This window comes from Gossypium hirsutum, chromosome A12 (genome assembly GCF_007990345.1).
Source record: "Gossypium hirsutum isolate 1008001.06 chromosome A12, Gossypium_hirsutum_v2.1, whole genome shotgun sequence".
NCBI lineage: Eukaryota > Viridiplantae > Streptophyta > Magnoliopsida > Malvales > Malvaceae > Gossypium > Gossypium hirsutum.
This window is the reverse complement of record NC_053435.1, coordinates 93,010,065-93,033,635: the sequence shown is the minus strand read 5'-3', so window position 1 is coordinate 93,033,635 and position 23,571 is coordinate 93,010,065. Positions and strand designations below refer to the sequence as shown.

The 23,571-nt window shown below is 32.3% G+C and overlaps 1 protein-coding gene, 1 long non-coding RNA gene and 1 pseudogene across 3 annotated transcripts; 2 read left to right on the top strand and 1 right to left on the bottom strand.

Moving 5' to 3' along the window:
* The first annotated feature begins 9,549 nt into the window (after positions 1-9,549).
* LOC107938737 (tobamovirus multiplication protein 3) lies at positions 9,550-18,155 on the top strand. Of its 2 annotated transcripts, none has more exons than XM_016871970.2 (11): positions 9,550-9,807; positions 10,126-10,216; positions 10,343-10,395; positions 10,492-10,584; positions 10,677-10,748; positions 12,199-12,271; positions 15,438-15,483; positions 15,989-16,052; positions 16,145-16,198; positions 16,453-16,530; positions 17,780-18,155. In XM_016871970.2, the coding sequence occupies exons 1-11, from the start codon at positions 9,655-9,657 to the stop codon at positions 17,870-17,872; spliced, it is 870 nt and encodes a 289-aa protein (XP_016727459.1). In that variant the 5' UTR covers positions 9,550-9,654; the 3' UTR covers positions 17,873-18,155. The 2 variants fall into 2 exon arrangements, with proteins under 2 accessions (XP_016727459.1, XP_040939041.1); XM_041083107.1 differs by having other exon boundaries at positions 10,662-10,748.
* On the bottom strand, positions 12,476-19,528 carry LOC107938739 (uncharacterized). The gene is made up of 2 exons (XR_001694963.2): positions 18,265-19,528; positions 12,476-17,925 (listed from the first exon to the last, which is right to left on the bottom strand). It is a non-coding gene; the product is annotated as an uncharacterized lncRNA (long non-coding RNA).
* Positions 19,529-19,701: 173 nt separating this feature from the next.
* LOC107938732 (inositol oxygenase 1-like) lies at positions 19,702-22,306 on the top strand (annotated as a pseudogene).
* The last annotated feature ends 1,265 nt before the right edge of the window (positions 22,307-23,571 follow it).

The following is a 23,571-nucleotide window of genomic DNA, read 5'->3' as shown; positions in this document are numbered from 1 at the left end:
GTGGTGAGGGTGGTAGTGTTGATGCCGTCGGGGTCAGTTCTTGTGTGGGCGCTGATGATGGGTCTGTCTCGCCACCTATTGAATTTAAGGGGGCCTGTTGTGGCCAACTCGTATGGGGATGCCGATGTCTATCCTCTTTTGTCAAAAAATATGGCTTGACACGGATCCTAAATCATGACATGTAATCCAGATCGCATGCTAACTCTGAAATGAGAATTGTGTTATGAGTAAGTAAAAAATCATACTGATTATTCCACATCTCGATGTATTGCGAGTGGAATACCAGCCAATTTGTATCCGATCGTCGTAAGTCGACACGATGCAGATCATCAAGCTCCTGAGGTGCCACGAGAATTGATTGTCGGAATTCGAACTGTCGCAACACTTTATCCGCCTTGTGCATCTCGACGGTAGCGTATACTACCAATGGGACCTTAATGTGCCAAACGCTGGGATTCACAAAGAATTCCTCAAGAATTACTGCCCAAATTGTCGGGTCCTCGTATGGTGTCTGTAACACCCCCTACCCGTATTCGTTGCCGAAATAAGGTACGACGCATTATCGGAGTTTACGAATTAATTTAATTTTTTTAACTCAATATAACCCCTTTATAGATATCTAATCTTCCTTGCAATTTTAAACCAAGACCAATCCATATCAACCAATCCAATTCAACATATTTTCAAGATAGATTCATGCATATTTATAAGATAACCTTATCATATACCAAAATCAAGTTTTGTTAGCGATACCAATGGTTGACTTTACAATCATTTCACATTAACATTTACTTTATTAGCTTATACGTGCCATTGATTTCTAAAATAAAGTTTATTTATATACTGAAATCTTTAGGTTGATAGTGTGATGTGTCTCCGACCGAATCCGACCTCTAAGCTCTTAACACTATAAAACAGGGGAAAAGGAAATAGGGTAAGCACTTTGTGCTTAGTAAGCTCATGTAACAAGAATTATATTTACCTAATATTTTCAATACAATGCAATAAACATTCAAATATCCATTCAATGCATTATTACCCTAACATGCCCAAACTCAACATTCAATTTAGTCTAATAATTTTCATGTATCAATAATATATACCATGATTGATGAGCTCATCAATACCATGATTTTCATTCCCTTGTTATTTTTCCATTTTTATCCCGTTGAATTTTTCGAAATTTCGATGGATTTTCAGAGATACACTTTTAGTGTACAATTCCAGGTCCGTCAATTCATATTCCTGTGCACACATTTCCATTTCAGAGAGCACACTCCCGCGAACCTCATCCTTACAGCGGGATTACCAGTCCAGGCTAAATCCCCTGCAATGACAATTACTCTAATGAGCTTCGATCTAAATTACCAGTCCAGGCTAAATTCAGACCCTAATTTGGATTACCCGTTCACGCTAAATTCATTTTACACATATTCTTCGGGAGGGCTATATCAGGATAGGATCACCCGTCCAGGCTAGATCCTTTTTACCGTCAATTCCTTTTCAGAGATCCATTGAATTTTCCTTCCATTCAACCGGGATTTCTTCCCCTTTTTTATAAAATATATTAATGTTTCATCAATTTTCATACAATGAACATTCAAATCATATTCACATCAATAACATACATTTCAAGTATTTAATAATATAATTCAAGTTACATGAACTTACCTCGATACTTGTTCGTATACAAAAATATACTAATCCCGAACTTTTTCTTTTCCTCGATCTAGTGTAACACCCCCTAATCCCAAACCGTCGCCAGAATAGGGTTACAAGGCGTTACCGAACATAGTGGTTAATTTACAAACAATTCATGAATAAACAACAAATATATTAAAATTAAATCATTAAGTCTCTTTTATGAACCCTCGAGGCCTAAATCACGTATTATAAATGAATAGGGACTTATTCAAGTACTCCTAAAATTTTTCGTAATATAATAATAATTATTATTTTAAAAAAAATCAATATAACCCCTTTAGAAACATCTAACCTTCCCTGCAATTTCAAATTTGCAACTAACTCAACACAACAACAACTCAACAAATACAATCTTCATCCAAATCACATTCGTCTCATAACAATATCACTAATCCTTATTTTATCTAAAATTATATCCATTCACACTTTCAAGTAGTATTTAAACATCTTAATTAATTTCCATTCATATCATATATCAACTTATATTAACTTAACTAATATATTCATGAGTTGATACAAAACATAGTCACATAAGCTCCTATACATGCCATATAAACCATTTAAAGTATTTATAACAAAATCTACTGGAAAATCGAGATAGTGTGACTTGAGCGTGATGATCCGATCCTCTGACCCTCCCGTTAATCTACAAAGAGCAATAAACATTACAAGTAAGCTAACTATAGCTTAGTAAGTTCATCGGCTTAAACCATAAACCTTACCAATATTGGTTTCCAAAATTCAAACCATATGGACATTTCAAGTAAGTTACTTTCATCCTGTAAGTCATAATCTCATTTTAAAAATAATTTACTTAATTGAGCTAAAAAATAATGATAACATTAATTACATTTCTTTTTCCACACGTTACAATTACGACTTACCAACTTGTCAATTTAAGGAACGAGTTACGAATTTGAGTATATCGTGATCTGAAGCCCGAAATCTAACTAAAGCACATAAGTGCTAAACAGAAGCCCGAAGGCTAACTGAAGCTCACCAGAGCTGAACTGAAACCCAAAAAGGGTTAACTGAAACTCATATGAGTTAACGGAAGTTCGTAAGAGCTAAACAGAAAGCAAACATGAGAGGTCACAACAAATGCTGAATCTCGGTTTACTTGAGTAATTTACCGTCAATTCATCTTTTTCACCGAACGATCGTACTCATTTCCTGCGTTCCGTCCCTCCGAAATACTCAGTTCAATTTCGTAACTTTTGTACATGATTTAATTATTTTCAACAATTAACATACATAAATATTAATCACCATTCATAAAATAACATTGAAATTTAATAATTTAACCGTACGAAGTTACCCGAAACAATTTGCAGTAGTTGTAGAGATTTCTGGAACTATTCCGGAATTCTCTTTTCCTCGTTTATCCTCAATTTCTTGATCTATAATATAAAATTTTTCACTTATCAGTATTGACTTCACATTCATTCTATTTCACATCCTTAATGTTTATAACCCGCTTATAAGTAACATTATCTGCAATTTCACTATTTACCTATGTATATTCAATGCTGTCAATCCGCGTCATAGTCACTAAATTATTTTTATCTTGAGCTACAGAACTCCAAATTAGGATCCGCTAATTTTCCCTGAAATTAGACTCACATATATTTTTATCATAAAATTTTCAGAATTTTTGGTTTAGCCAATAAGTATAGTTTATTCTTTAAAGTCACCCCTGTTCTGCTATCTGACAGTTCCGACCCTTCTTCACTAAAAATTAATTATCTCCTACGGAATTCGAATGATGTTCTCATTTATTTATCTTGAAAATAGACTCATTCATAATTCTAAACATATAAATTTAAGACCCTAATTATTTTTATTCAATTTTTTATGATTTTTCAAAGTTAGAATAGGGGAACCCGAATTCATTCTGACCTTATCTCATAAAATTCATTATATCTCATGATTTACAAATCCTTTTCTTACACTGTTTCTTCTATGAGAAACTAGACTCAATAAGCTTTAATTTCATATTTTTTTCATCTTCTAATTCGATTTCTACAATTTATGGTGATTTTTCAAAGTTAGTCTACTGCTGCTGTCCAAAATTGTTTTAGTGCAAGCTATTTATTACCATTTTTCCCCTAAGCTTTTAATAAATAACAATTTCATCCCTACTCAATTAGCCTCTCAATTGAGCTGATTTTTCTCAATTAATACTTTACCTAGACATTATAAGTTATTTCACAACTATTAAAATTTAGAATTTCCACATAAAACCTTAACTTCAACTCTTTCACCATTAGGTCCCAAACATTCACTTTCCATTCAATTCTTTCAATAAAATCAGCATATAAACAATTTAAAGCTCTAATTCCATGCTAAATCATCATACACTTCCAGCACATATTCATAGAAACTTCCAACTTCTTTCATAGAATGAAAAACTAATGAATTCAATAAGGGGACCTAGTTGTAAAAGTCATAAAAACACAAAAAATTTCAAGAAATAATCAAGAATTGAACTTACTTGCAGTAAAAATATGAAAAACCAGCTTAAGAAAACCGTTCTATGGTGTTTATGCTGATGAGAATGCAGAAAAATAAAGAGAAATCTAGATAATTCCACTTTAGTCCTAGCTTTATTAAGTAAATTTTGCAATATTCCAAATTTGCCCTTAATTCATCAATTTTCCTGCTGATTTCAAGCCCCTTGCCGTCCAGCCCAAATAGACCTTGGGTCTATTTGCCTTTTAAACCCTCTTTTTTTATCACTTAAGCTATTTAACCATTCCTCATAATTTTATATTTGTTACAATTTAGTCCTTTTTATTCAATTAACTATCGGAACTTTAAAATTTCTTGACTAAACTTCAATACTAACTTATTAACACACCATAAATATTTATAAAAATATTTATGGCTCGTTTTAAAATTTTCAAACTCTCGATACCTCATTTTCGATTCTAATTTTTTTTAAATATTTATTTCTAGCACACTATTCGCTATTTCAAAAATTTTCCTAACTTCACATTTAACTTATATTCACTAAATTATTAATATTTTTCTACTCATTTGTCGGATTTAGTGATCTCGAGTCACTATTCTGACACCACTGAAAATTTAGGCTATTACATCTAGCTTTGTATTTGAATTTTCTAGATCTAAATAAATAAATTTAATCATCAATTTAATACATTTCATCTTTATATGTAACATTCTCTACAATTCCACTATTATTTATAGTTCATTCAAAGTTGTCTAATTGAGTCGTAGTCACTAAGTTATTTATATTTTAAGCTACAGAACTCCAAATTAAGATCTGCTAATTTTCCCTGAAACTAGACTCATGTATGTTCTTACCATAAAATTTTTAGAATTTTTGGTTTAACCAATAAGTACAGTTTATTCTTTAAAGTCATCCCTATTATGCTGTCTGACAGTTCCGACCCTTTGTTACTAAAAATTAATTATCTCCTCATACAAGATTCGAATGATGTTTCAATTTGTTTCTCTTGAAAATAGACTCATTCAGAATTCTAAAAATATAAATTTAAGCCCTTAATTATTTTTATTAAATTTTTGATGATTTTTCAAAGTCAGAATAGGGGAACCCGAATTCATTCTAACCTTATCTCACAAAATTTATTATATCTCATGATTTATAATTCCATTGCTTACACCGTTTCTTCTTTAAAAAACTAGACTCAATAAAATTTAATTTCATATTTTATTTAGCTTCTAATTCAATTTTCATAATTTTTGGTGATTTTTCAAAGTTAGCCTACTGTTGCTGTCCAAAACTGTTTTAGTGCAAGATGTTTATTACCATTTTTCCCCTAAGCTTTTAATAAATGATAATTTCGTCCCTACTCAATTAATATCTCAATTGAGCTGTTCCTTTTATCATTTAACACTTTATTCTATCACTTTAAACTACTTTATAACGTTTGGGAATAAGAATTTTAGCACTAGACTTTAATTCCAAACCTTTTCACAATTAGGTCCTAAAAATCAATTTCTATTGAAATTACCTAATAAAATCATCTCATAAACAAATTAAAGCTTCAGTTTCATGCTATTTCATCATAAACTTACAGCGCTCAACCATGATGACTTTCAATTTCATCCATGAAATGAAAAACTAATGAATTTAATAGTAGGACGTAGTTGTAAAAGTCTTAAAAACACAAAAATTATAAAAAAAAGGCAAGGATTAACTCACTTGGTACAAAAATTATGAAATACCAGCTCAAAGAACCCCTCATATGGTGTTTTGGCTGATGAGAATGAAGAGAAATCACAAGAAATCTAGATATTTCCATACTAGTCTTAATTTTATTCAGTTAATTATGCAATATTCCAATTTTGCCCTTAAATCATCCATTTTCTTGTTGATTTTATGCCCTTGCCGTCCAGCCCAAATAAATTTTAGGTCTAATTCCCTTATAAGTGCTTTCTCATTAGACACTTAAGCTATTTAATCATCCCAGCCACTTTTACACATTTTCCAATTTAGTCATTTTGATTTAATTGACTGCCCAAACATTTATAAAAATATTTCCAACTCGGTTTTACGAGATCGAGGTCTCGATACCTTGTTTTTACCCAATTTCTTCTATAATGTCTTTTTCTAACTAACCACTAAATAGGTAAAATTTTTCTATCGATATTTTTATACGATTTTCCTATCATATCAATATTCATGCAAAAATATTAAAATAAATTTCTCTTTAAATCGGATTTGTGGCTACGAAACCATTGTTCCGATAACTTGAATTTAGGCCATTACAATGTCTATTCAAAATATATAAATGTGATAAAAATATTAGTTATATATATACTACTAAATATTAAATACGGAATCGACTACGTTATTTGTATATAGTTCAAAATTAAATAAATGTCATATATCTGCTTCCGATCGCTGGTCCAATAGAAGTCGTATATCTTCAAACTCAGTAGGTAATCCTATGTGACTCAGGGTATGGTTCCACCTAATTAAATAACTTATTAGCATAATAATTTTATTTTAAATCAATTTAATAATGGTAATATATACTGAATTTTACCTTGTTACGAGTAAGAATGTATATGGGTAGTCCATTAAAGGATGTAAAAATGAAAGGCGGTACGGAGCCCATGATTGTAGTAGTAAAAGGTAACCACCAATTTTGATTTTTTCTGGTTTCGTCGCCCAACACATCTCCCGGTACAATGTCGCCAACACTGTGAACCCCCAATTGAGTTCGCCAGCATGTCTAAAATCGACGAGTTTCAGCAGCCACCTTGAATGTAGAAGGTTTCGTGACTTATCAGGCATCAGAATACCTCCAATAATCTAAAGGATGTATGTCTGAGCATATCGTACTCTTCTCTCTTTAGTAGAATCCTTCACCAGTTCCTCGAAATTATTTCTTAACCAGGCCATTTCGATATGACCTCCAGTAATAATCTCCGGACCACACCTAAAAGTTCGTAACAGACTGTCCCCCAATTAGCAGAATGAACAGACCCGGTGACTACCAATTCGTCCATGGGTAACCTCGACTGTAACTGCACGTCCTTTAGAGTGATAGTACACTTACCGCATGACAGATGAAATGTATGTGTCTTTGATCTCCACCTCTCCACCAATGCACTTATGAGTTTCGGGTCTAACTTACACCCCTGGCCTGAATAGGCCATGTGAAAAAAACCAGCTTCCCTCAATTATGTTTCGATCAATAGTGATGGAGGACCGGGTAGATCACAAATATGACATTGCAAAATTCACACTTCCACCTATTTAAATAAAAAGTTATAAAAAATATTAAGTTCAATTATAACTATGAAATAAAAAAATTTTAAAAATTTAAATTTTATTAAAATTTATTCTTACCAATTGCAATTGATTGAAGGAGATGTGCTTGTCATCAAGACGAATTAAAGATCCAGCCATTGCTAGATTGAACATGAACAAATTTTTAATAAAAAAAATACTATTTCTTGGAATTACAAAAAAAATAACTTAGATAAAAATAGAATTTAAGATAATAATTTGAGAGCTTTTTGAGAATTGTGAGAAACTTGAGAAATTAGGAGAGAATTTGTGAGAATTGTGTGTGAAAAATGTGTTTGAGGGTTTTATACTCTTTATTTTTTGGACCCGTAGGGGCCTAACGACTAGTTCAAATAGTTGTTGGAATTGACCGTTGGAGCACAGGCAAAAGTGTTCTGATGTGGATACTTTTTAGAAAAGCGCATTCACATCAGTACGTTTTACCTTAAATTAGGGAAAAAAGCACTAAGCTAGACGTATTTTTTTGCTTTTCTTCTGAAAATGACACTAACTTAGCGTGTTTTTATAAAAATGGACCATTCCTGTTATTTTAAAAAAAATCAGCCCATTTCTATAATTTTTTTAAGAAAAGAGTTTTTTTTGGTCAATTGCTCAAATCTAATCCCACCCTAAAAAAAATAAAAAAAATATACATATAAAAATTATATGTAAAATTTTACAAATGAAAACAAAGCTGACGTGTAATATAGTTTGCATGCACGTGACGTGAATTGGCAAAATCTGTAAAGTATGTCTTTATTTACTTGTTTATCCCAAAATAACCAAAACATAATGCCCGTTTCTTAGATGATGTGTAATTGAATGTAGTTAGACTAATAGACTCCATTTCTAAAAAGTTATAACTTACTCCATTTAACCTCATTTAAATGAGTATATTATCATGTATAATTATCTAAAAAATAGGTAATTGTTAACAAAATTCAATTATAATGGTTAACAAAATTCAATTATAAATGATTAATCTTCTTAAACCCAAACCTGATATTGTTGAAATGTAGGTTAAATTTTGTTATTTATGTTTACACTTTATGATTTTTTGAATTGGTCAATTTTAATCCATATACTTTTTAAAATTTTAAAATTTAATCCTAATCCAAAAGTAATGGTTAAATTTGCTTGATTAAATTTAATTATTAGTCTTGTACTATATTTTCATTTGTAGATTAAATCAATATTCTCCTGTTGGTTCATTTTAAGTCCATATACTTTTCAAGTTTTCAAATTTCAATTTTGACGCAAATGATCGTTGCTAATTCATTAACTGGATTTTTAGCAAGTAATATGTAAAAAAAATACCATGATATTATACATATGATAATATGTTTGTCACATTAAATTTTAAAAATAGCTAAACTTAATGAATTTAATAACTGTTAATGACTGAAATTTTAATATTTATAAGGTACATAAGCTAAAAAATGACTAAATTAAAATGCAAAGACTAAATTAATAACTTTTGCAAAGTACATGAACTACAATAGTTATACCAAAATTTCCCACACTATACTAATACTAAAATAAGTACATAACAGAATTCCTCGGGAAAATAATACATCTCCAAAAATAATTTGGTATGGGATCATCATTGTAAAAATTAATAATATTTATATTTAATGATTTTATATTATTATATTTACGTGACCAGTAAAAACAAGTAATAGGACACGCGTACAGTGGGTCTACTTAAAACCTGTAACCCTAAAGCCTTATCCAATACAATTCCGGCATTTGGCATTACAGTATTCATTGACGGTTGCCTAAGGACACGTAAGATCATCCCATCCATACATATCCCGTCATTTCTCGAACTGATTACCGGCAATTGCCGGTAGCTTCCACAAAAAAAGAAATTAATAAAAAATCATCCCCTTCGTTCCTCTTCCACGCCTCTCCCTTTGGTCGGCCTTGTTTGCTTTGCTCCATAATAATTTCTAAGGAAAAAAGAAAAACAAAATTACAGAAATCATAAAATCAAAGTTGATTAAAACTCTTTTTTTCTTTTTTTTTCTTTTAGGATTTTGATTTTGATCCTCAAATCTTGTTTTTTCACATAAAAGAACAGACATCAAATCAATCAAATTAATAACATTAATATTAGAAAAAAGAAAAAGGAGAAAAGAGAAGACGAAGAAGATTAGAGAGAGATGGAGGGTTGCGGTGTGGATGAGGCGGTGATAGCTTTGAAGCTGAAAGATGCATCGAATTGGTGGCATGACATTAACGAATCTACACTCTGGCAGGATCGGATTTTTCACATCCTCGCCGCACTTTACGGTCTCGTCGCCGCCGTTGCTCTCGTATGCATCTCCTTCCTTTTTCATCAATACTTTAGATTTTACTGTTTTTCTTTAATTTGTTTGTTAGTGGTTAGGGTTTAGCTTTCCGTTTGATTTCTTGTTTGTCTAGGAAAATTGATGACTAGCTTTTTCAATTTGAAACAAAAAAGGTTTTCCTTATTTGATGCTTCTTCCTTTTAATGTCAGAAGGAAGGTTCCAATAAGAGAAACTAAAAGAACTAACTGCAATTAAGAACCTGATATGATGTTGTTGTCAAGAATGATACTTATTAATGACTAGCTTTGTTCATAAACTCGTTTAATTGTTGATGTTTTTAGGTCCAATTGATTCGGATACAATTGAGGGTTCCTGAGTATGGTTGGACCACACAGAAGGTCTTCCATTTTCTGAATTTTCTGGTGAATGGGGGTTTGTATCTGAGAATTTCTTCTTCTTCTTCTTTTTTTTTTGAAAGAAGAGAATTTCTATTTTTAACAATTTTTTGTGGGCCTTGTTTTGGTTTCTGTATTTACTTTGCTTTCAATTATATTGCAGTTCGTGGGCTTGTATTTGTTTTCAGACGGGACGTGCAGAACTTACATCCAGAGGTTTGCAATAAACTGTACATGTTTGACGTTTCTTTTTGATTTATAGTTGAACATGAATTGTTTATGGTTTGTTGCCCGGTGTTCCATTTTTCTTAGATTGTTCAACACATCTTGCTTGACATGCCAAGTCTAGCTTTCTTCACCACATATGCTCTTTTGGTCTTATTTTGGGCTGAGATCTACTACCAGGTTAGGTTACTTGAGCTTTGCCAGTTTGTCTCCCTGTCCTGGTGTTTCTTATTTTGCTTCACTTCATCTTAACTCAGCCTATCCTAAAACAGGCACGTGCTGTTTCGACTGATGGACTGAGGCCGAGTTTCTTTACTATTAATGCAGTGGTTTATACTATCCAGGTGAATTTATGTTTTATTATTTTGGTATAAGTGCGACCAAAAAGAGAATTGGAAGTTGGATTCTTTCTATTTGGAAGCTAGTTATATTTTATAACACATTGCTATTTTATTGTATCCCCAGTTAACTTATTTGGCCAATTTCTTGCAAATTATGAATGTTTACTTGGGAGAAGGGTGCCGAATTTTGACAGAGATTGATACCCTTTTAGACTTTGTAAATAGTGTAAATGGAATGACATCAATAAGCATATTGTTCATAAATGATCTTTGTTTTTCTTGGAGGGAGTATCTAAAGTTTCTGTCCTACATGAAAAGTTTTTTGTTAGGCTAGTTTTCTGTTATAATTCTTTTACCCTATGTTTGGATAAATAATTATAAAGGAAAGGAAAAGAAAGGAGGGTTAAAGAAAGGATATTATGTCTGTTTATGTTGTTTGGATAGATAGAATTAGTAAAGTAAAATTTACAATCTTTGTTTGCTTAAACTATGGAAAGTAAAGGAAATGATTGATTATAATGATTTTTTTTCAATTATGTCCTTTTATAAAATAACTCATGTAAAATTTAATAGGATAAAAATGTAATTTCACATCTTAAAAGTAACCTTACTTTCCTTTCCCTAGCTTTCCCCCCTGAATTGGGGTAATTAAAAACTAAGTAAACCAAGGGAAAGCAAGGGATAAACAACTCCTTTGCTCAAATAGGCGAAACTATCCAAACAAAGGAAAGGATGTTACTTTCCTTTCATTTCCTTTACTTTCCCTAGTTTTAATGCAATCCAAACATAGTGCTAATTGTATGAGGATTGAATTAGGAAATAATCAAAGGTCCAATATGCGGTGTCATTAGTTGAAAACAACGAACTCTGTTACATCTATGCGTTAAAGCTCGGGCTTTGGGATTCAAGGCAAAAGGCACATGTCAACTTCTAGGGAGAAGATAAGTTTCGAGAGGGCTACATAGATAAGAAGTGATTTGAAGTTTGGAACTTCTCCTTTTTACATTATACTAAATACCTTATGTTTTCCTACTTCACTGCTCAAATCAAAACTATATTATTATCTATGGTGCTCTGAACTTCTGCACACTGTTTGCAGTAGCTTATTTTTCCTTCATGCTTTTCATGATTTCTTCTGCTGGAACAATGCTTATAAGCTACAGTTTTTTATAAGATAAGTGTTGGTTGGATAAGGGTAATCATAAAATCAAGCGAATAGGTTAGAGTACAATATTACTTTGGCTACAACGGTGACAAGGATGTTAATGGAACTTGTTCTAGATTTTAGTAGTAAATACGAAACCACAGTATCGATTATGTCATCCAAGCAGGGCAGACATTCTAGGAACCTTGTAAGTATTGTTGCATACTTGTTTTACTTTGGAACTGTTACTTTTAGAAGGTGTTAGTAAAGTTCCTCTTTCTGATGCGGGCCTGGCGGAATTGATTTCAGATTGGAATGTGGCTGATATTATGGTGGAAATATATCCCAGTTTTGGTCGTCCTCTCAAAGGTGTTCTTTGCAGGTAATTATGTGCTGTATCCTTAATAGGTTCATAATAGTTAACTGTTGATTAACTTTGGGTGCTTTCTAGATTTATCATGTATGATCACTTAGGTTCTGTTCTGTAAAATGCTTTGCTTTTTGTATTCTATTCAAATTTTATTTTTGCTTATTATTATTATTTATAAATCTGTAAATATTATTTATCCAGAAGCAGAAAATCTGCTACAACAAAACAACATAGGAAATTCCAATGCAAACAAAAGCTATACAGTAAAATCACTCTATACCCCAAGCTATACAAATTCTATTATTTACAATTTCATCAGATCTAATTCTAGTACCCGATAAACTCATAAGAACTGCATCTTTAATCTTTTCCAAGATTACTTTCTCAGACAAACGAGTGTTACCAAAAATTCTGCAGTTTCGTTCTCTCCAGATCCAGTAAAAGAAAGCTCCCCATGCCAACCACAATACAATTGAAATCAAAGCTTTTCCTGTTAATTTCAGTACTGGCCATTGTAACATAAAATTCCACTGTCTAGGGGATCTTTGCAATGAGCAAAGACTTAACACCTCTTTCCAAACAGTCTTAGAATAGTTGCATTCAAAAAATAAATGGTTTCTAGTCTCCATCTCACTATGAAAAAAACAGCAACAGCCATCAACTTGCAATCCCCAAGCCAATAGCCTATCCTTCGTAGGTAGTTGATTAAGCATTGCCATCCAACCAATCATTGAATGTTTTGGAATATGATAAGGGAACCACAGCAGCTTACACCTATTTACCTTGGCTACTTTACCTCTACTTCCATTCCATACTTAACTAACAGAATATTTTTGTCTTGGGACAATGAGTTCACCCATTTGAGGATCTCTAATCAACCCGATACAACACCTCAATTTGAGAAGTTTCCTCTAGCTCCAACTACTAGTCTGAAAAGGAGAAACCTGCAACAAATCCCTACCTCTAAGAACATAAGCTTGGATCCAAGCAACCCAAAGAGGTCCTGCTTGAATCAAAATAGACCACAAGTTTTGCATAATGCAAGCTTGATTCCGACTATCAAGCTCCTTCAAACCTAACCCTCCCTCTGATTTAGGTTTGCAAGTTGTAGACCATCCCACTCTTGCACCTTTAGCATCCATATTTTGCCCTTTCCAGAAAAATTTGAGGCAAAGATTAATAGCTTGAAGAACACCTTTTGGGAAAATAAAATGTCTACACCAAAAATTTTGCATGTTGATTAAAACAGACTGAATGAAATTCTTGCAGCATAAGAAAGATGTCTAGTTGTCCATCCTTTAATCCTATCCTTTATCTTCTCAATCAATGGAGAGCAATCGGCCACTGTCAATTTTCCAGGACCTCTTTTAAACCCAGTAAGACTGCAGATATGTTGAAGATCCTCTTCTGAGATTCCTGAAGAAAAAAATCTCACTCTTGGCAGGATTTAATTATACGCCTGAGAAGAAATAAAACTGCTGCAAAACACATTGTATTCCCACTACTGTCTCCAAATTGCCTTTAGAGAAAATTAATAAGTCATCAGGAAAGCTTAAATGAGTCGACCTAAGCTTATGGCATTTTGAATGGTAGCTAAACAACCCAGAAAATGCAGCAACATCAAGTAATTTTGACAGAACATGCATGGCAATCACAAAAGGGTAAGGGGAAAGTGGATCCCTTTGTCCTACTCCCCTAGCACCTCTAATTTTGCCAATCAAACCCCCATTTACTGAAATTGAAAATCGAGCCTTAGTGATGCACTTCTCTATTGAACTAACAAATTGACTAGGGAATCCCAAAGTAGCCAAAGCAGCAAGAATAAACTGCCAATTAAGAGAGTCAAAAGGCTTTTTGGAGATCAATTTTCAAAGTACATCTAGGTGACAAGGTGCATCTATTATAACCCCTAACAAGCTGCTGGGCCAGTAGAATATTGTCACTAATGCTCCTCCCTAGAACAAAAGCACTTTGGTTTCTAGTAATGCTACTAGGAAGAAATTTGGTGAGCCTCATACCCAATACCTTAGTGATGCATTTATAAAAAACAATGCAACACGAAATTGGTCTGTAATCCTTAATGCTGCTAGCATTCTGCTTCTTTGGGACCAAAACAACCAGAGTCAGGTTAGAGGTACCCTGAAATCAGAGCTTTCAAAAGAGCTTGCTATGACATTAAAGTCGCCAACAAGGATCCATGAATGATCTGCCACAAGTTGATGCAATCCTTGCAAATGCTTCCAAAGCCTTTTCCTCTCACTACCCATATTCCTTCCATAAATGGCAGTCAAGAAAAGAAGGTAATTATCTGCACTAAAGCTGGCTGTGATGCTTTGATCAGTAGTACACACCAAAGACAATTGAAGATAGTCTTTCCATAGAACCCAGATCCTCCCATTATCAGCTTCAACATAATTGTGAAAAGACTTCCAACCATTGAACCATTTTTCAAGAATGGCCCTCCTCTGATTATGCTTTACTCTAGTTTCAATCAAACAAACAACCCTAGCCCTGTTATCTTTAATTCTATTATACACTGCATGTTGCTTCAGAGGTTTATTAAGCCCTCTGACATTCCACACAAAACAATTCATGCTTTAGAGCTAGATGGTAAACTTCCATAGGCAGCTACTATTATCTTATTTCCCCTTTGAAATTTGCAAATTTCTTTTACTCTTCAAGCTTTTTACTAAGTCAGCTGCTCCAGCAATTGCAGCTCTAGGTTTCTTAGGAGAAACACCCATATCAACAAGATCTATAGACTCAGCTTCCCCGTGGGCAATTTTCCCAATCTCAATATGTTCAGATCTCTCTGTTTCGACTATCTGTAATTTGATCTTCCACCAAATTTACAGTTTCAAGAACCACAAATCTATTAGAACCAGTCAAGACTTGCTTAAAAATCTCAAGTGGAAATAGACATGGTAATTTGTGCTGAGAGTGTTTCCAAGCGTTTTCCAAGACATTCTTTCAAATAGACATTTTTTTTTGCTATTTTTTCTTTTCCTATTCATCTACTTTTTGAAAAAAAAAAAGAAGAAAAAGAAAAAGAAAAAAAGAGAAGCATTTAGCAAATGGAACCTTAGTAATTTTAGATGATTTGTAGACATTAATCTCATGGTAGTTAAAAATTTTCAGTAATGAATGAAATTATTTAACGTGACATGTGTATGAGCAGGTGTATCATTGTTTGCAGCCCTTGGGTTTTTACTATATGGTGGAAGGTAATTATGTTCTATTTGTTGTTCTGTTTCTAATTGTTTTAATGGCATAAGGTCAAGTTTTGTGTGAGTATTTGGTTTTACTTTTAGGCTGCATGCTGAAACTGGCATATCATTGTCTTTCCTATGTAATTCGAAATTGTGCCTTCTATTTGTAGCTCTTCATCTTCTTTGTTAAAAGGTCTTTCTTCTGATCTACAGGTTTAGCATAATGTCCAGGACATCTTGGTCCTCAAGCTAATTCAATATATATAATGTAGATACTGCGTATTAAAGTGGCTTAAGGGGTTTGGGATCTTGTGATAACAGAAATAGCATTTCCTTATTTTCGATACATTTATTATCTTTTTAAAATTATGAAATGCTTTCTTGGTATTTGAATTTTTTTATTCTTTTAAAATATTGAATTCCACTCACCTGTATGCTTTTTGCAATTAATGTGATGCATTTCATATGATTTGTATGCATATTGCATGGAAAAGCTATATAATCATATATTTCCTTGCAGGCTTTTCTTAATGTTGCAGCGCTTTCCTGTAGAGTCCAAAGGGCGGCGTAAGAAGCTGCAAGAAGTACATATTTACTCTGTAGTCGTGGTTTTTTTTCCAGTAAATTTTCCTTTTATTGACAATATTTAATTGTTATTTCTTTTTGGCTTGGGCAGGTTGGTTATGTGACCACCATTTGCTTCTTATGTTTCCTAGTCAGATGCATTATGGTAGATCTCTTCCTTACTTTCTGGCTTTACTATCTACATGTTTCAAACTGACATGCTTTAAGCATGTTTTCTTAGACCTTAGAAACTTTTAGATACATATAGTGTTATAAGGACTTTTGCTACAAAATGAATGTATTCTAGTTGAACCTTTAGCTGCTATATGGTTTAGATTTAGATCACTATCTAATTGATTAATCATTGGTTATTTGTCCAAAGTTTATAAAATTTGATCTCTAATGTTATTTTTTGTCTAGATGTGCTTTAATGCATTTGACAAAGCTGCTGACCTTGATGTTTTGAACCATCCAGTTCTAAACCTCATATATTACCTGGTAAGTTAGATAAATAGTTCTGTCATGTTGCTTATTGATACTGTTTAAGAGATTCCTACTGAAACAGTGTGAAGGTTGCCAACTCATGTTATTGCCATATGAAAACTGAAAATTTTGCTGCAATTGCCTCATTTTTTTGCTTCATACTTTTTTTTTAGTTAAATAGGAATGTATATTTCAGGAAACTGATAGTTCAGTAACCAATTTACAAGTCTTTGACATCAGATTGTTATGTCAAAGAATGTTTTGTGGTCTGCTTTAATAAAACTTTTATGACTTTTTGAAGAGCAGGAGGTTGTTTTAACACCACATAACGATTAAGTCGGCTAGAGTTCCATCACCCAACTTTTATCCTCATTGCAAACTAGCCCTTGGAGTTTAGGTTTAATAATTTTACTTGCATAGTTTCACTGATATTTGAGACTTGCGTCTGCTAGACATCTTAGGTTTTTCAATTTTAACTAATGAAATTGAACAACTGTATTCTTATTATTTGAGAAATTTGTTCTTTTCATTTTGTTTAATTAATAAAATAGATTTATTATCGCAACCATCATTCTGATTTTATTGTTGAATGTGTACTTATTTTTTAATATAACCAACACATATGTCTTGCACTACGTGTGATTTGGCTCTGAGTGGAATTTGTCATACTATTTATCTATTAGTCAAATGCTTTATTTATCTATTACTTCAATATAGACAATAATCACAGGCTAAGTCAGTGTCTACCTACCGAGCAATGAGCAGTTTCAAGTTTACAAGAAAACTGAATGAAACAATTAGAGTGCAAAAATCTCCCTACCATTATTTTATACACTACTAAGACCCATTATATAAAAATTTTAAATTTTAGGCATGTGAATAATAATTGTTTGCTGGGTATCAGATATGTGGATAGCAATGATGGTAAATCGGGTAAAAAAGAGGAACCTGAGAATGCTAGACTAAGGGGCTTTAATAGAGGGGAAATTGAATGAAGAACTGGTTTTACTTTTTTAAGTGAAGTATCCATGTGCACCACTATATTCATGTATGAGCTACCTAGCGATTATCTACTTTTTGCTACCAAAATTGATAGGAATTGCTATATTTCAAAATTTTTTTGGTGGTTGTCTTGTGATTTGTGTGATCTTTTAGTTATTTTCGTGTTGTGTTCGAAATTAAAAGGTGTATTTGTTTCTTAGTGTTGATTACAAATAAGAGAATGAACTATATTTTAAGTGACTCGGTTTCTTTTGCTGAGCAGTTGGTGGAGATATTACCTTCATCTCTGGTCCTTTTCATTTTGAGGAAGTTGCCACCAAAACGAGGTATTACACAGTATCATCCCATACGCTGAACGATGTCGGATGCTTTTGTAATGATTTTACAACATGGCTCTTGTTGTGTACCCTGCCAAAAAAAAAAAAAAAGACAGAAAATTAGCAATAGTGAAGGCTAAAACTGATAGTTTTGTGGTTTGTTTTGTACGCACAAGCTGATCTCTTGGATTCTAAACATATCATTGTGTTCAAATGAAGGTGTTGTAGGGTTTTTTTTTGGAGTAGAAATTGTGGAGAATATCGACTATTTTGGTACACCAAACAGTCATGTAAGCAAAACCAAGGATGGTTTTCTGATTTTATGGAATGCTATTCTAACAGTGTTTATGAAATAACTTCTAACAGCGTTTATGAAATAAAGATTTGATATTGAGGAAGAGATGAAAACATACAGAAATCTGAGACGTACCTTGGCAAAAAGATATACATTTCTTACTTAATAGCTGAATCAAAAATATGTGGACGAGAGAGAGAAGATTAGATGGGCAATTTTCAATTGCGAACAGCAGAATCAGCAATTAGACGGCAAATATATAAAGCCTATCTGAAGGTTGACTTGTAGATCCATGAAAAACCTACCATTCTAAACCTGAGTGTCAACTTGCCTTCAGTTACTGTTCTTTTCTTTTTTGAATGGTAGCTGAAATATATTATGAGAAAAGAGAAGAAAGTCGTCTGAAGTAGGGCGCAATCGAAGTTCTAGCTCGATTCAAAATTCATGACTTGAGTTTATGGGATATTATAAATCAAGAGAAAAATTAAACTTTCTAAATTAACTAGAATACATTCCATTAAGCTTGATTACCCAATAGAAAAAGGAGATTAATTTTTGTGAACTTAATTATTGTGCTCAAAGTTGAATTTGAAAATTAAAATAAAAAAAAGTTAAGACTTAGTCAAATGTAAAAATACTCATTTAATTTTTGTCAATTAAAATTTTGGAGCTGAATTCAAGTTACTAATTAGTATAAATGTTTCGTTTACATCTTTAATTTGAACCCAATTAATTCATGTAGTTCTCTTTATAAATTAAAACAATAATATCCCATGCATTTAAACCCTGAATTCCAGTATTTGCATCAGGGCAACTTCATTTACGTAAAAAGAAATTTGTTTATTGCATGCATTTGTATACTATTGTCCATTGAAGTGGTAATTGCATATCAAAATAACACAACTATTTAAATTGGAAAAGCAAAAGGAAGTAGGAATTCGTGTTTTGAAGAGTTGAGTAGATGGCAAGTTTTGTAGGTCTCAATCAAAGCTTTTAAAACACTACAAACTGAGTCATCACTCTCTTTAACTGTTGGAAGAGGACACCAAATTTATCTCTAAAACCACAATTTGATGACTACCCTAGACCCAAAACCATCGCCGCCTCTGCTCTTTTCGCTGCTTTTAGTTTTAGTTTTAGCCTTTCAAGTTTCTCGGTTTTATTTCCTGCCATTAACCTACCACACGTATTCATTACGTTACAGACATAGTTTTGATAAGGATGGTGATACATACATGTCAGGCATGCTAAAAATATATAACACTAAAATCCAAATATAAATAAAACATAAGGAAGGCATGATTAAAGAGTCCACATGATTTTTCTTTTTAGTTTCTAAAATTCTCGTTTCTTCTATGTCCCTATGACGTGTCAGTGTACGTAGTTTTTCATGCAAGGACTTATGGGTTGTCCTTGCCATGCAAATATTGGAAGGACTTTGATACTCAGAAAATTCTCAGGGAAGGACTTCCCTCATTCTTATAGATTCTCCCCGTCTTTTCAACCTAACACATTACAAGCAGCCATAGCTACTTTCTTCTTCCTTTTTTTCAGCTTCAGTATTGGTTCAGGATGACTATTCTCATTGACCAGCCTGATTTTGGTGAGTTCCTTTTTGTTTCTTCCATTAATGACCTTGTGTTGGGTGTTCATTTTTTTGACACTTTTTGTTGTTTATATTATGATTCTTTTTTTTTCTTTGATGATATAGAAGCTGGGATTGAGGAGAGGCATAAGGTTGCTGTTGATGAGAATGAATTAAAAACTTCCGATGGGGGATTTGTGGCTCCACATATCAACTCTTTTGGCCACAATTTCAGGTCTTGCTCTCTTTACATTTGTTATTAAAATTCATATAAAATTTCTGTTTTTTTTTACTAGTTTGATCCAAAACTGCTGAAGGAAAGGGTTTGATCCCACTTGAAAACATAGGCCATCTTGAAATTATTTGATTTGATGAGGAGGTAACCTATTCCTGAAAATGCATAACAGAGATTATCATGTGGAAAGCGAAAGGCAAAAGGGAGTTAGAGGAATTCTACAGGACAAATCATATTAACCAGACTGTTGACTTTGTAAGTGATATTTCTCTTACCAAATTGTTTCATATTCTTAAATAATAAATGATTCTAAAAACTATGTCTGCATGCATGCATGCATGCATGTATGTATGTATGTATGTATGTATGTATGTATGAAAATGATCAGGTGAGGAGAATGAGAGAGGAATGTGGAAAAATGGAGAGGGTGGAAATGAGCCTATGGGAATGCTGTGAGCTTCTGAATGAATATGTTGATGAGAGTGATCCTGACTTGGATGAACCTCAAATTCAGCACTTACTGCAAACTGCTGAAGCTATTAGAAAAGACTATCCAGATGAGGACTGGCTCCACTTGACTGCCCTTATCCATGGTACATTTTATATATCATAACCTGATTGATTGAATACCATACAGAGCTTTTTAATTAGCTTATTTGATTTAGATATGCTGCTATTTTAGACTTATTGTTATTTCACAATGTGTTGCAGATCTTGGAAAAGTGCTTCTTCATCCTGCTTTTGGTGAGCTTCCTCAATGGGCTATGGTGGGTGAGTGCCTCCTACTTCCTTCTTCTTTCTGTTGTTTTGCTATATAAATCTATATTGCTCTGAATTTCTTTTGAGTATTCTTTTTTTGAAATGCATGTTTAATACATTTTTGGGTATGGCATGGGATTATTATCTTTCAATTTCAAAGATCCTCCATATTAAATATATATATATGTATATAGTGGGCACTCACACATAGTATTTAGACTCTAAGATATACAGAGATTCCATTATTGCAGCTACTAATTAATTAATGATGATTGCTGTCATTCCAGGAGACACGTTTCCTGTTGGATGTGCCTTTGATGAATCAATCGTTGACCATAAGGTCATTACTCATTTCTATACTTGTTCCTCAATTTTATTATTCTTTTCATCAGCTTACTTAAATCTTCTAGTTGCTATACTCTGTTGGACATATTTTACAGTATTTCCAGGAAAATCTTGACAACAAAAATCCTGCTTATAACAATTTACTCTGAAGGTTTTGGCTTACACAATGTCTTGATGTCATGGGGGCATGATGATTACATGTACTTGTTACACTTCCAACCCCATTTCTCCTTTTTCTTTTGTTTTAACTTGAATTTTATTCAACACTATATGGTTTGGGTTGTAATCAAGTTGAACCAATCTCACTCTACAAGAAGTTCAAGGCTTGAAGCTTAGGTGAAGCTCAATTCGAGATAAAATCTAATTAGTTAATTAGGCCCCTCAATTAAAGTTCATTTACCTATTAAAAAAAGAGCTTGATTCCTACACTTAACTTCAATTTTGATCATTTATGTTTGAATTTGAATCCAAATTAAAAAAAATTCAATCCTAATTAAAAATAAGGAAAGCTTTATTAAGCTCACAAGTCAAATATTAGTATTCTCAAATTCAGGTCGCTCTTTATCTTGATTGACAATGATTGAGCTGAATTTAATTTTTTTTACAAGAGTTAAATTTAATTACATTTTAGGTTGTTAAGGAGGATAAAAGTACTTTTCCTTCACTTGGACTTTTTATCATAAGATATCACTCTTTCTATGGTAAATATTAAAAAAAAAAGAATTTTTTTTTTTTTACTTTAATCAGCTTAAAATAACATGAATATAATAAAGATAAAGTTGACATATCTTATTGGAACCAATTCATTTGCAGCTTTACATAGGTGTGGTGCATATATGCACTTAATGAATGAAGAAGATATTGAGAATCTGAAATGGCTGAAGATATTCAAGTAAATAATTTAACCCCTTCTCTTATTTATTTTACTCTATATGTAACAGGAAGATCATTTTCATCCAAACATTATGGCCCCCCTTTTTTTCTGTTTGGATTTTCAGTAAATATGATCTTTACAGCAAAAGCAAAGTTCACATACATGTTGAGAAAGTCAAGCCCTACTATTTATCTCTCATCAACAAGGTAAAATTCCCATTTCAAAATCTTTAATTAACATTAACTACATAACAATGTTACTTTGACTCGAGCATATGTTCAAAAAAAAGTGAAGAATCGGAGTACCATAGTTAATTTATTGGTTAAACAATTATTTGCAGTACTTCCCAGCCAAGCTAAATTGGCGATGTGGGAGCTGAAGCAACGGGACTTTAGCACATAAGAGAGCATAAAGGGCATGTATACATGAATGTCTAATGCCTTCTTTTGAGTTTAATATTTATTTTCTCTTTCTGTGTTTTAGTCGAAAAAGGGAAATTGTTTGAGAGTTGGAAGTTAGGAATAAAAGGGTTGCTCTATTTTTAGTAAAAAGAAAACAACTCTGCTTTAGCTTCTAAGACTTCCATTATATGCGTAAATCCATATTTACTTTCTATAATACTCATGACTATATAATATACCAGAGATGATTAAGTTTATCCATACAAAGGAAGCTCGCCTTTGTTCCTTCCTAAATAATAGGAATTTTTTCTCTTTATCAAAAGAAAAGTATTTATGTTTAATATTATGTTAGACACATATTAATATATTAGAATTATATATTTTTAGAAAAAAAATGAATAAGTCTGTATCTCATACTCGTCTAGATCCTAATAAAATAACCTAAAAGATTGCTCTTTTTTTTTTAAAAAAAAATTGAACAAGTCAATTCTTTTTGTTATCTAGACGATCCAATACTTCAGAATATGAATACTAAATAAAAGTTTAAGCACTTATCATTATAATTATTTATGGGTTTTGTAATAATAGTTCGATCACCACGTCTGGACCTCTGGTCTTCTCTTGCATCATTGCTGACACTTTCTCAGAATAGAAACGTGCAAAAAAGTTCTCATCTTTATTTATAGTATTTATTTATTTTATATATGTTCTTTTCTTTGTATATAATTATAAACTTGAAAAAGACCTAAAAACTATTCAATTCATCAAAAGAACCAAGTATTAAATAGGGTATATTGAATTTTAACTAGTTTCGTTCACCATCTACAGAAAATTTTCATAAACCAAAACCAAGAAACAATTTTACATAAAAAATAAAATAAAATTGGCACAAGCAAAACTGGGGGTGCCTTTGATTTGTATGATGAAACTTTACTTAGGTTTCTACAACAATATCCCTAAGTTTCCTTGTTTGTTTGTAGGAAGTTACCAAGTCATAGCATAAGGAATATTCTCACGTTGAAATCTATAAGTAAAGCTTAATCACCACCAAATATATCTTCAAATAATAATAAACAATTAAACTTTACTTCGTTAAGTTAAAATTTTTTGTTGGAATCTCAATATTTACTATTTCTTTTTCGAATTTAAGGTATCTTAAAGAACAATGTACAGTGAGCGTGGATGTGAAGTTGATAATAATAGCTTGGCAGGTAGCCCTTAAATTTTCCATTTTCTTTGTAAT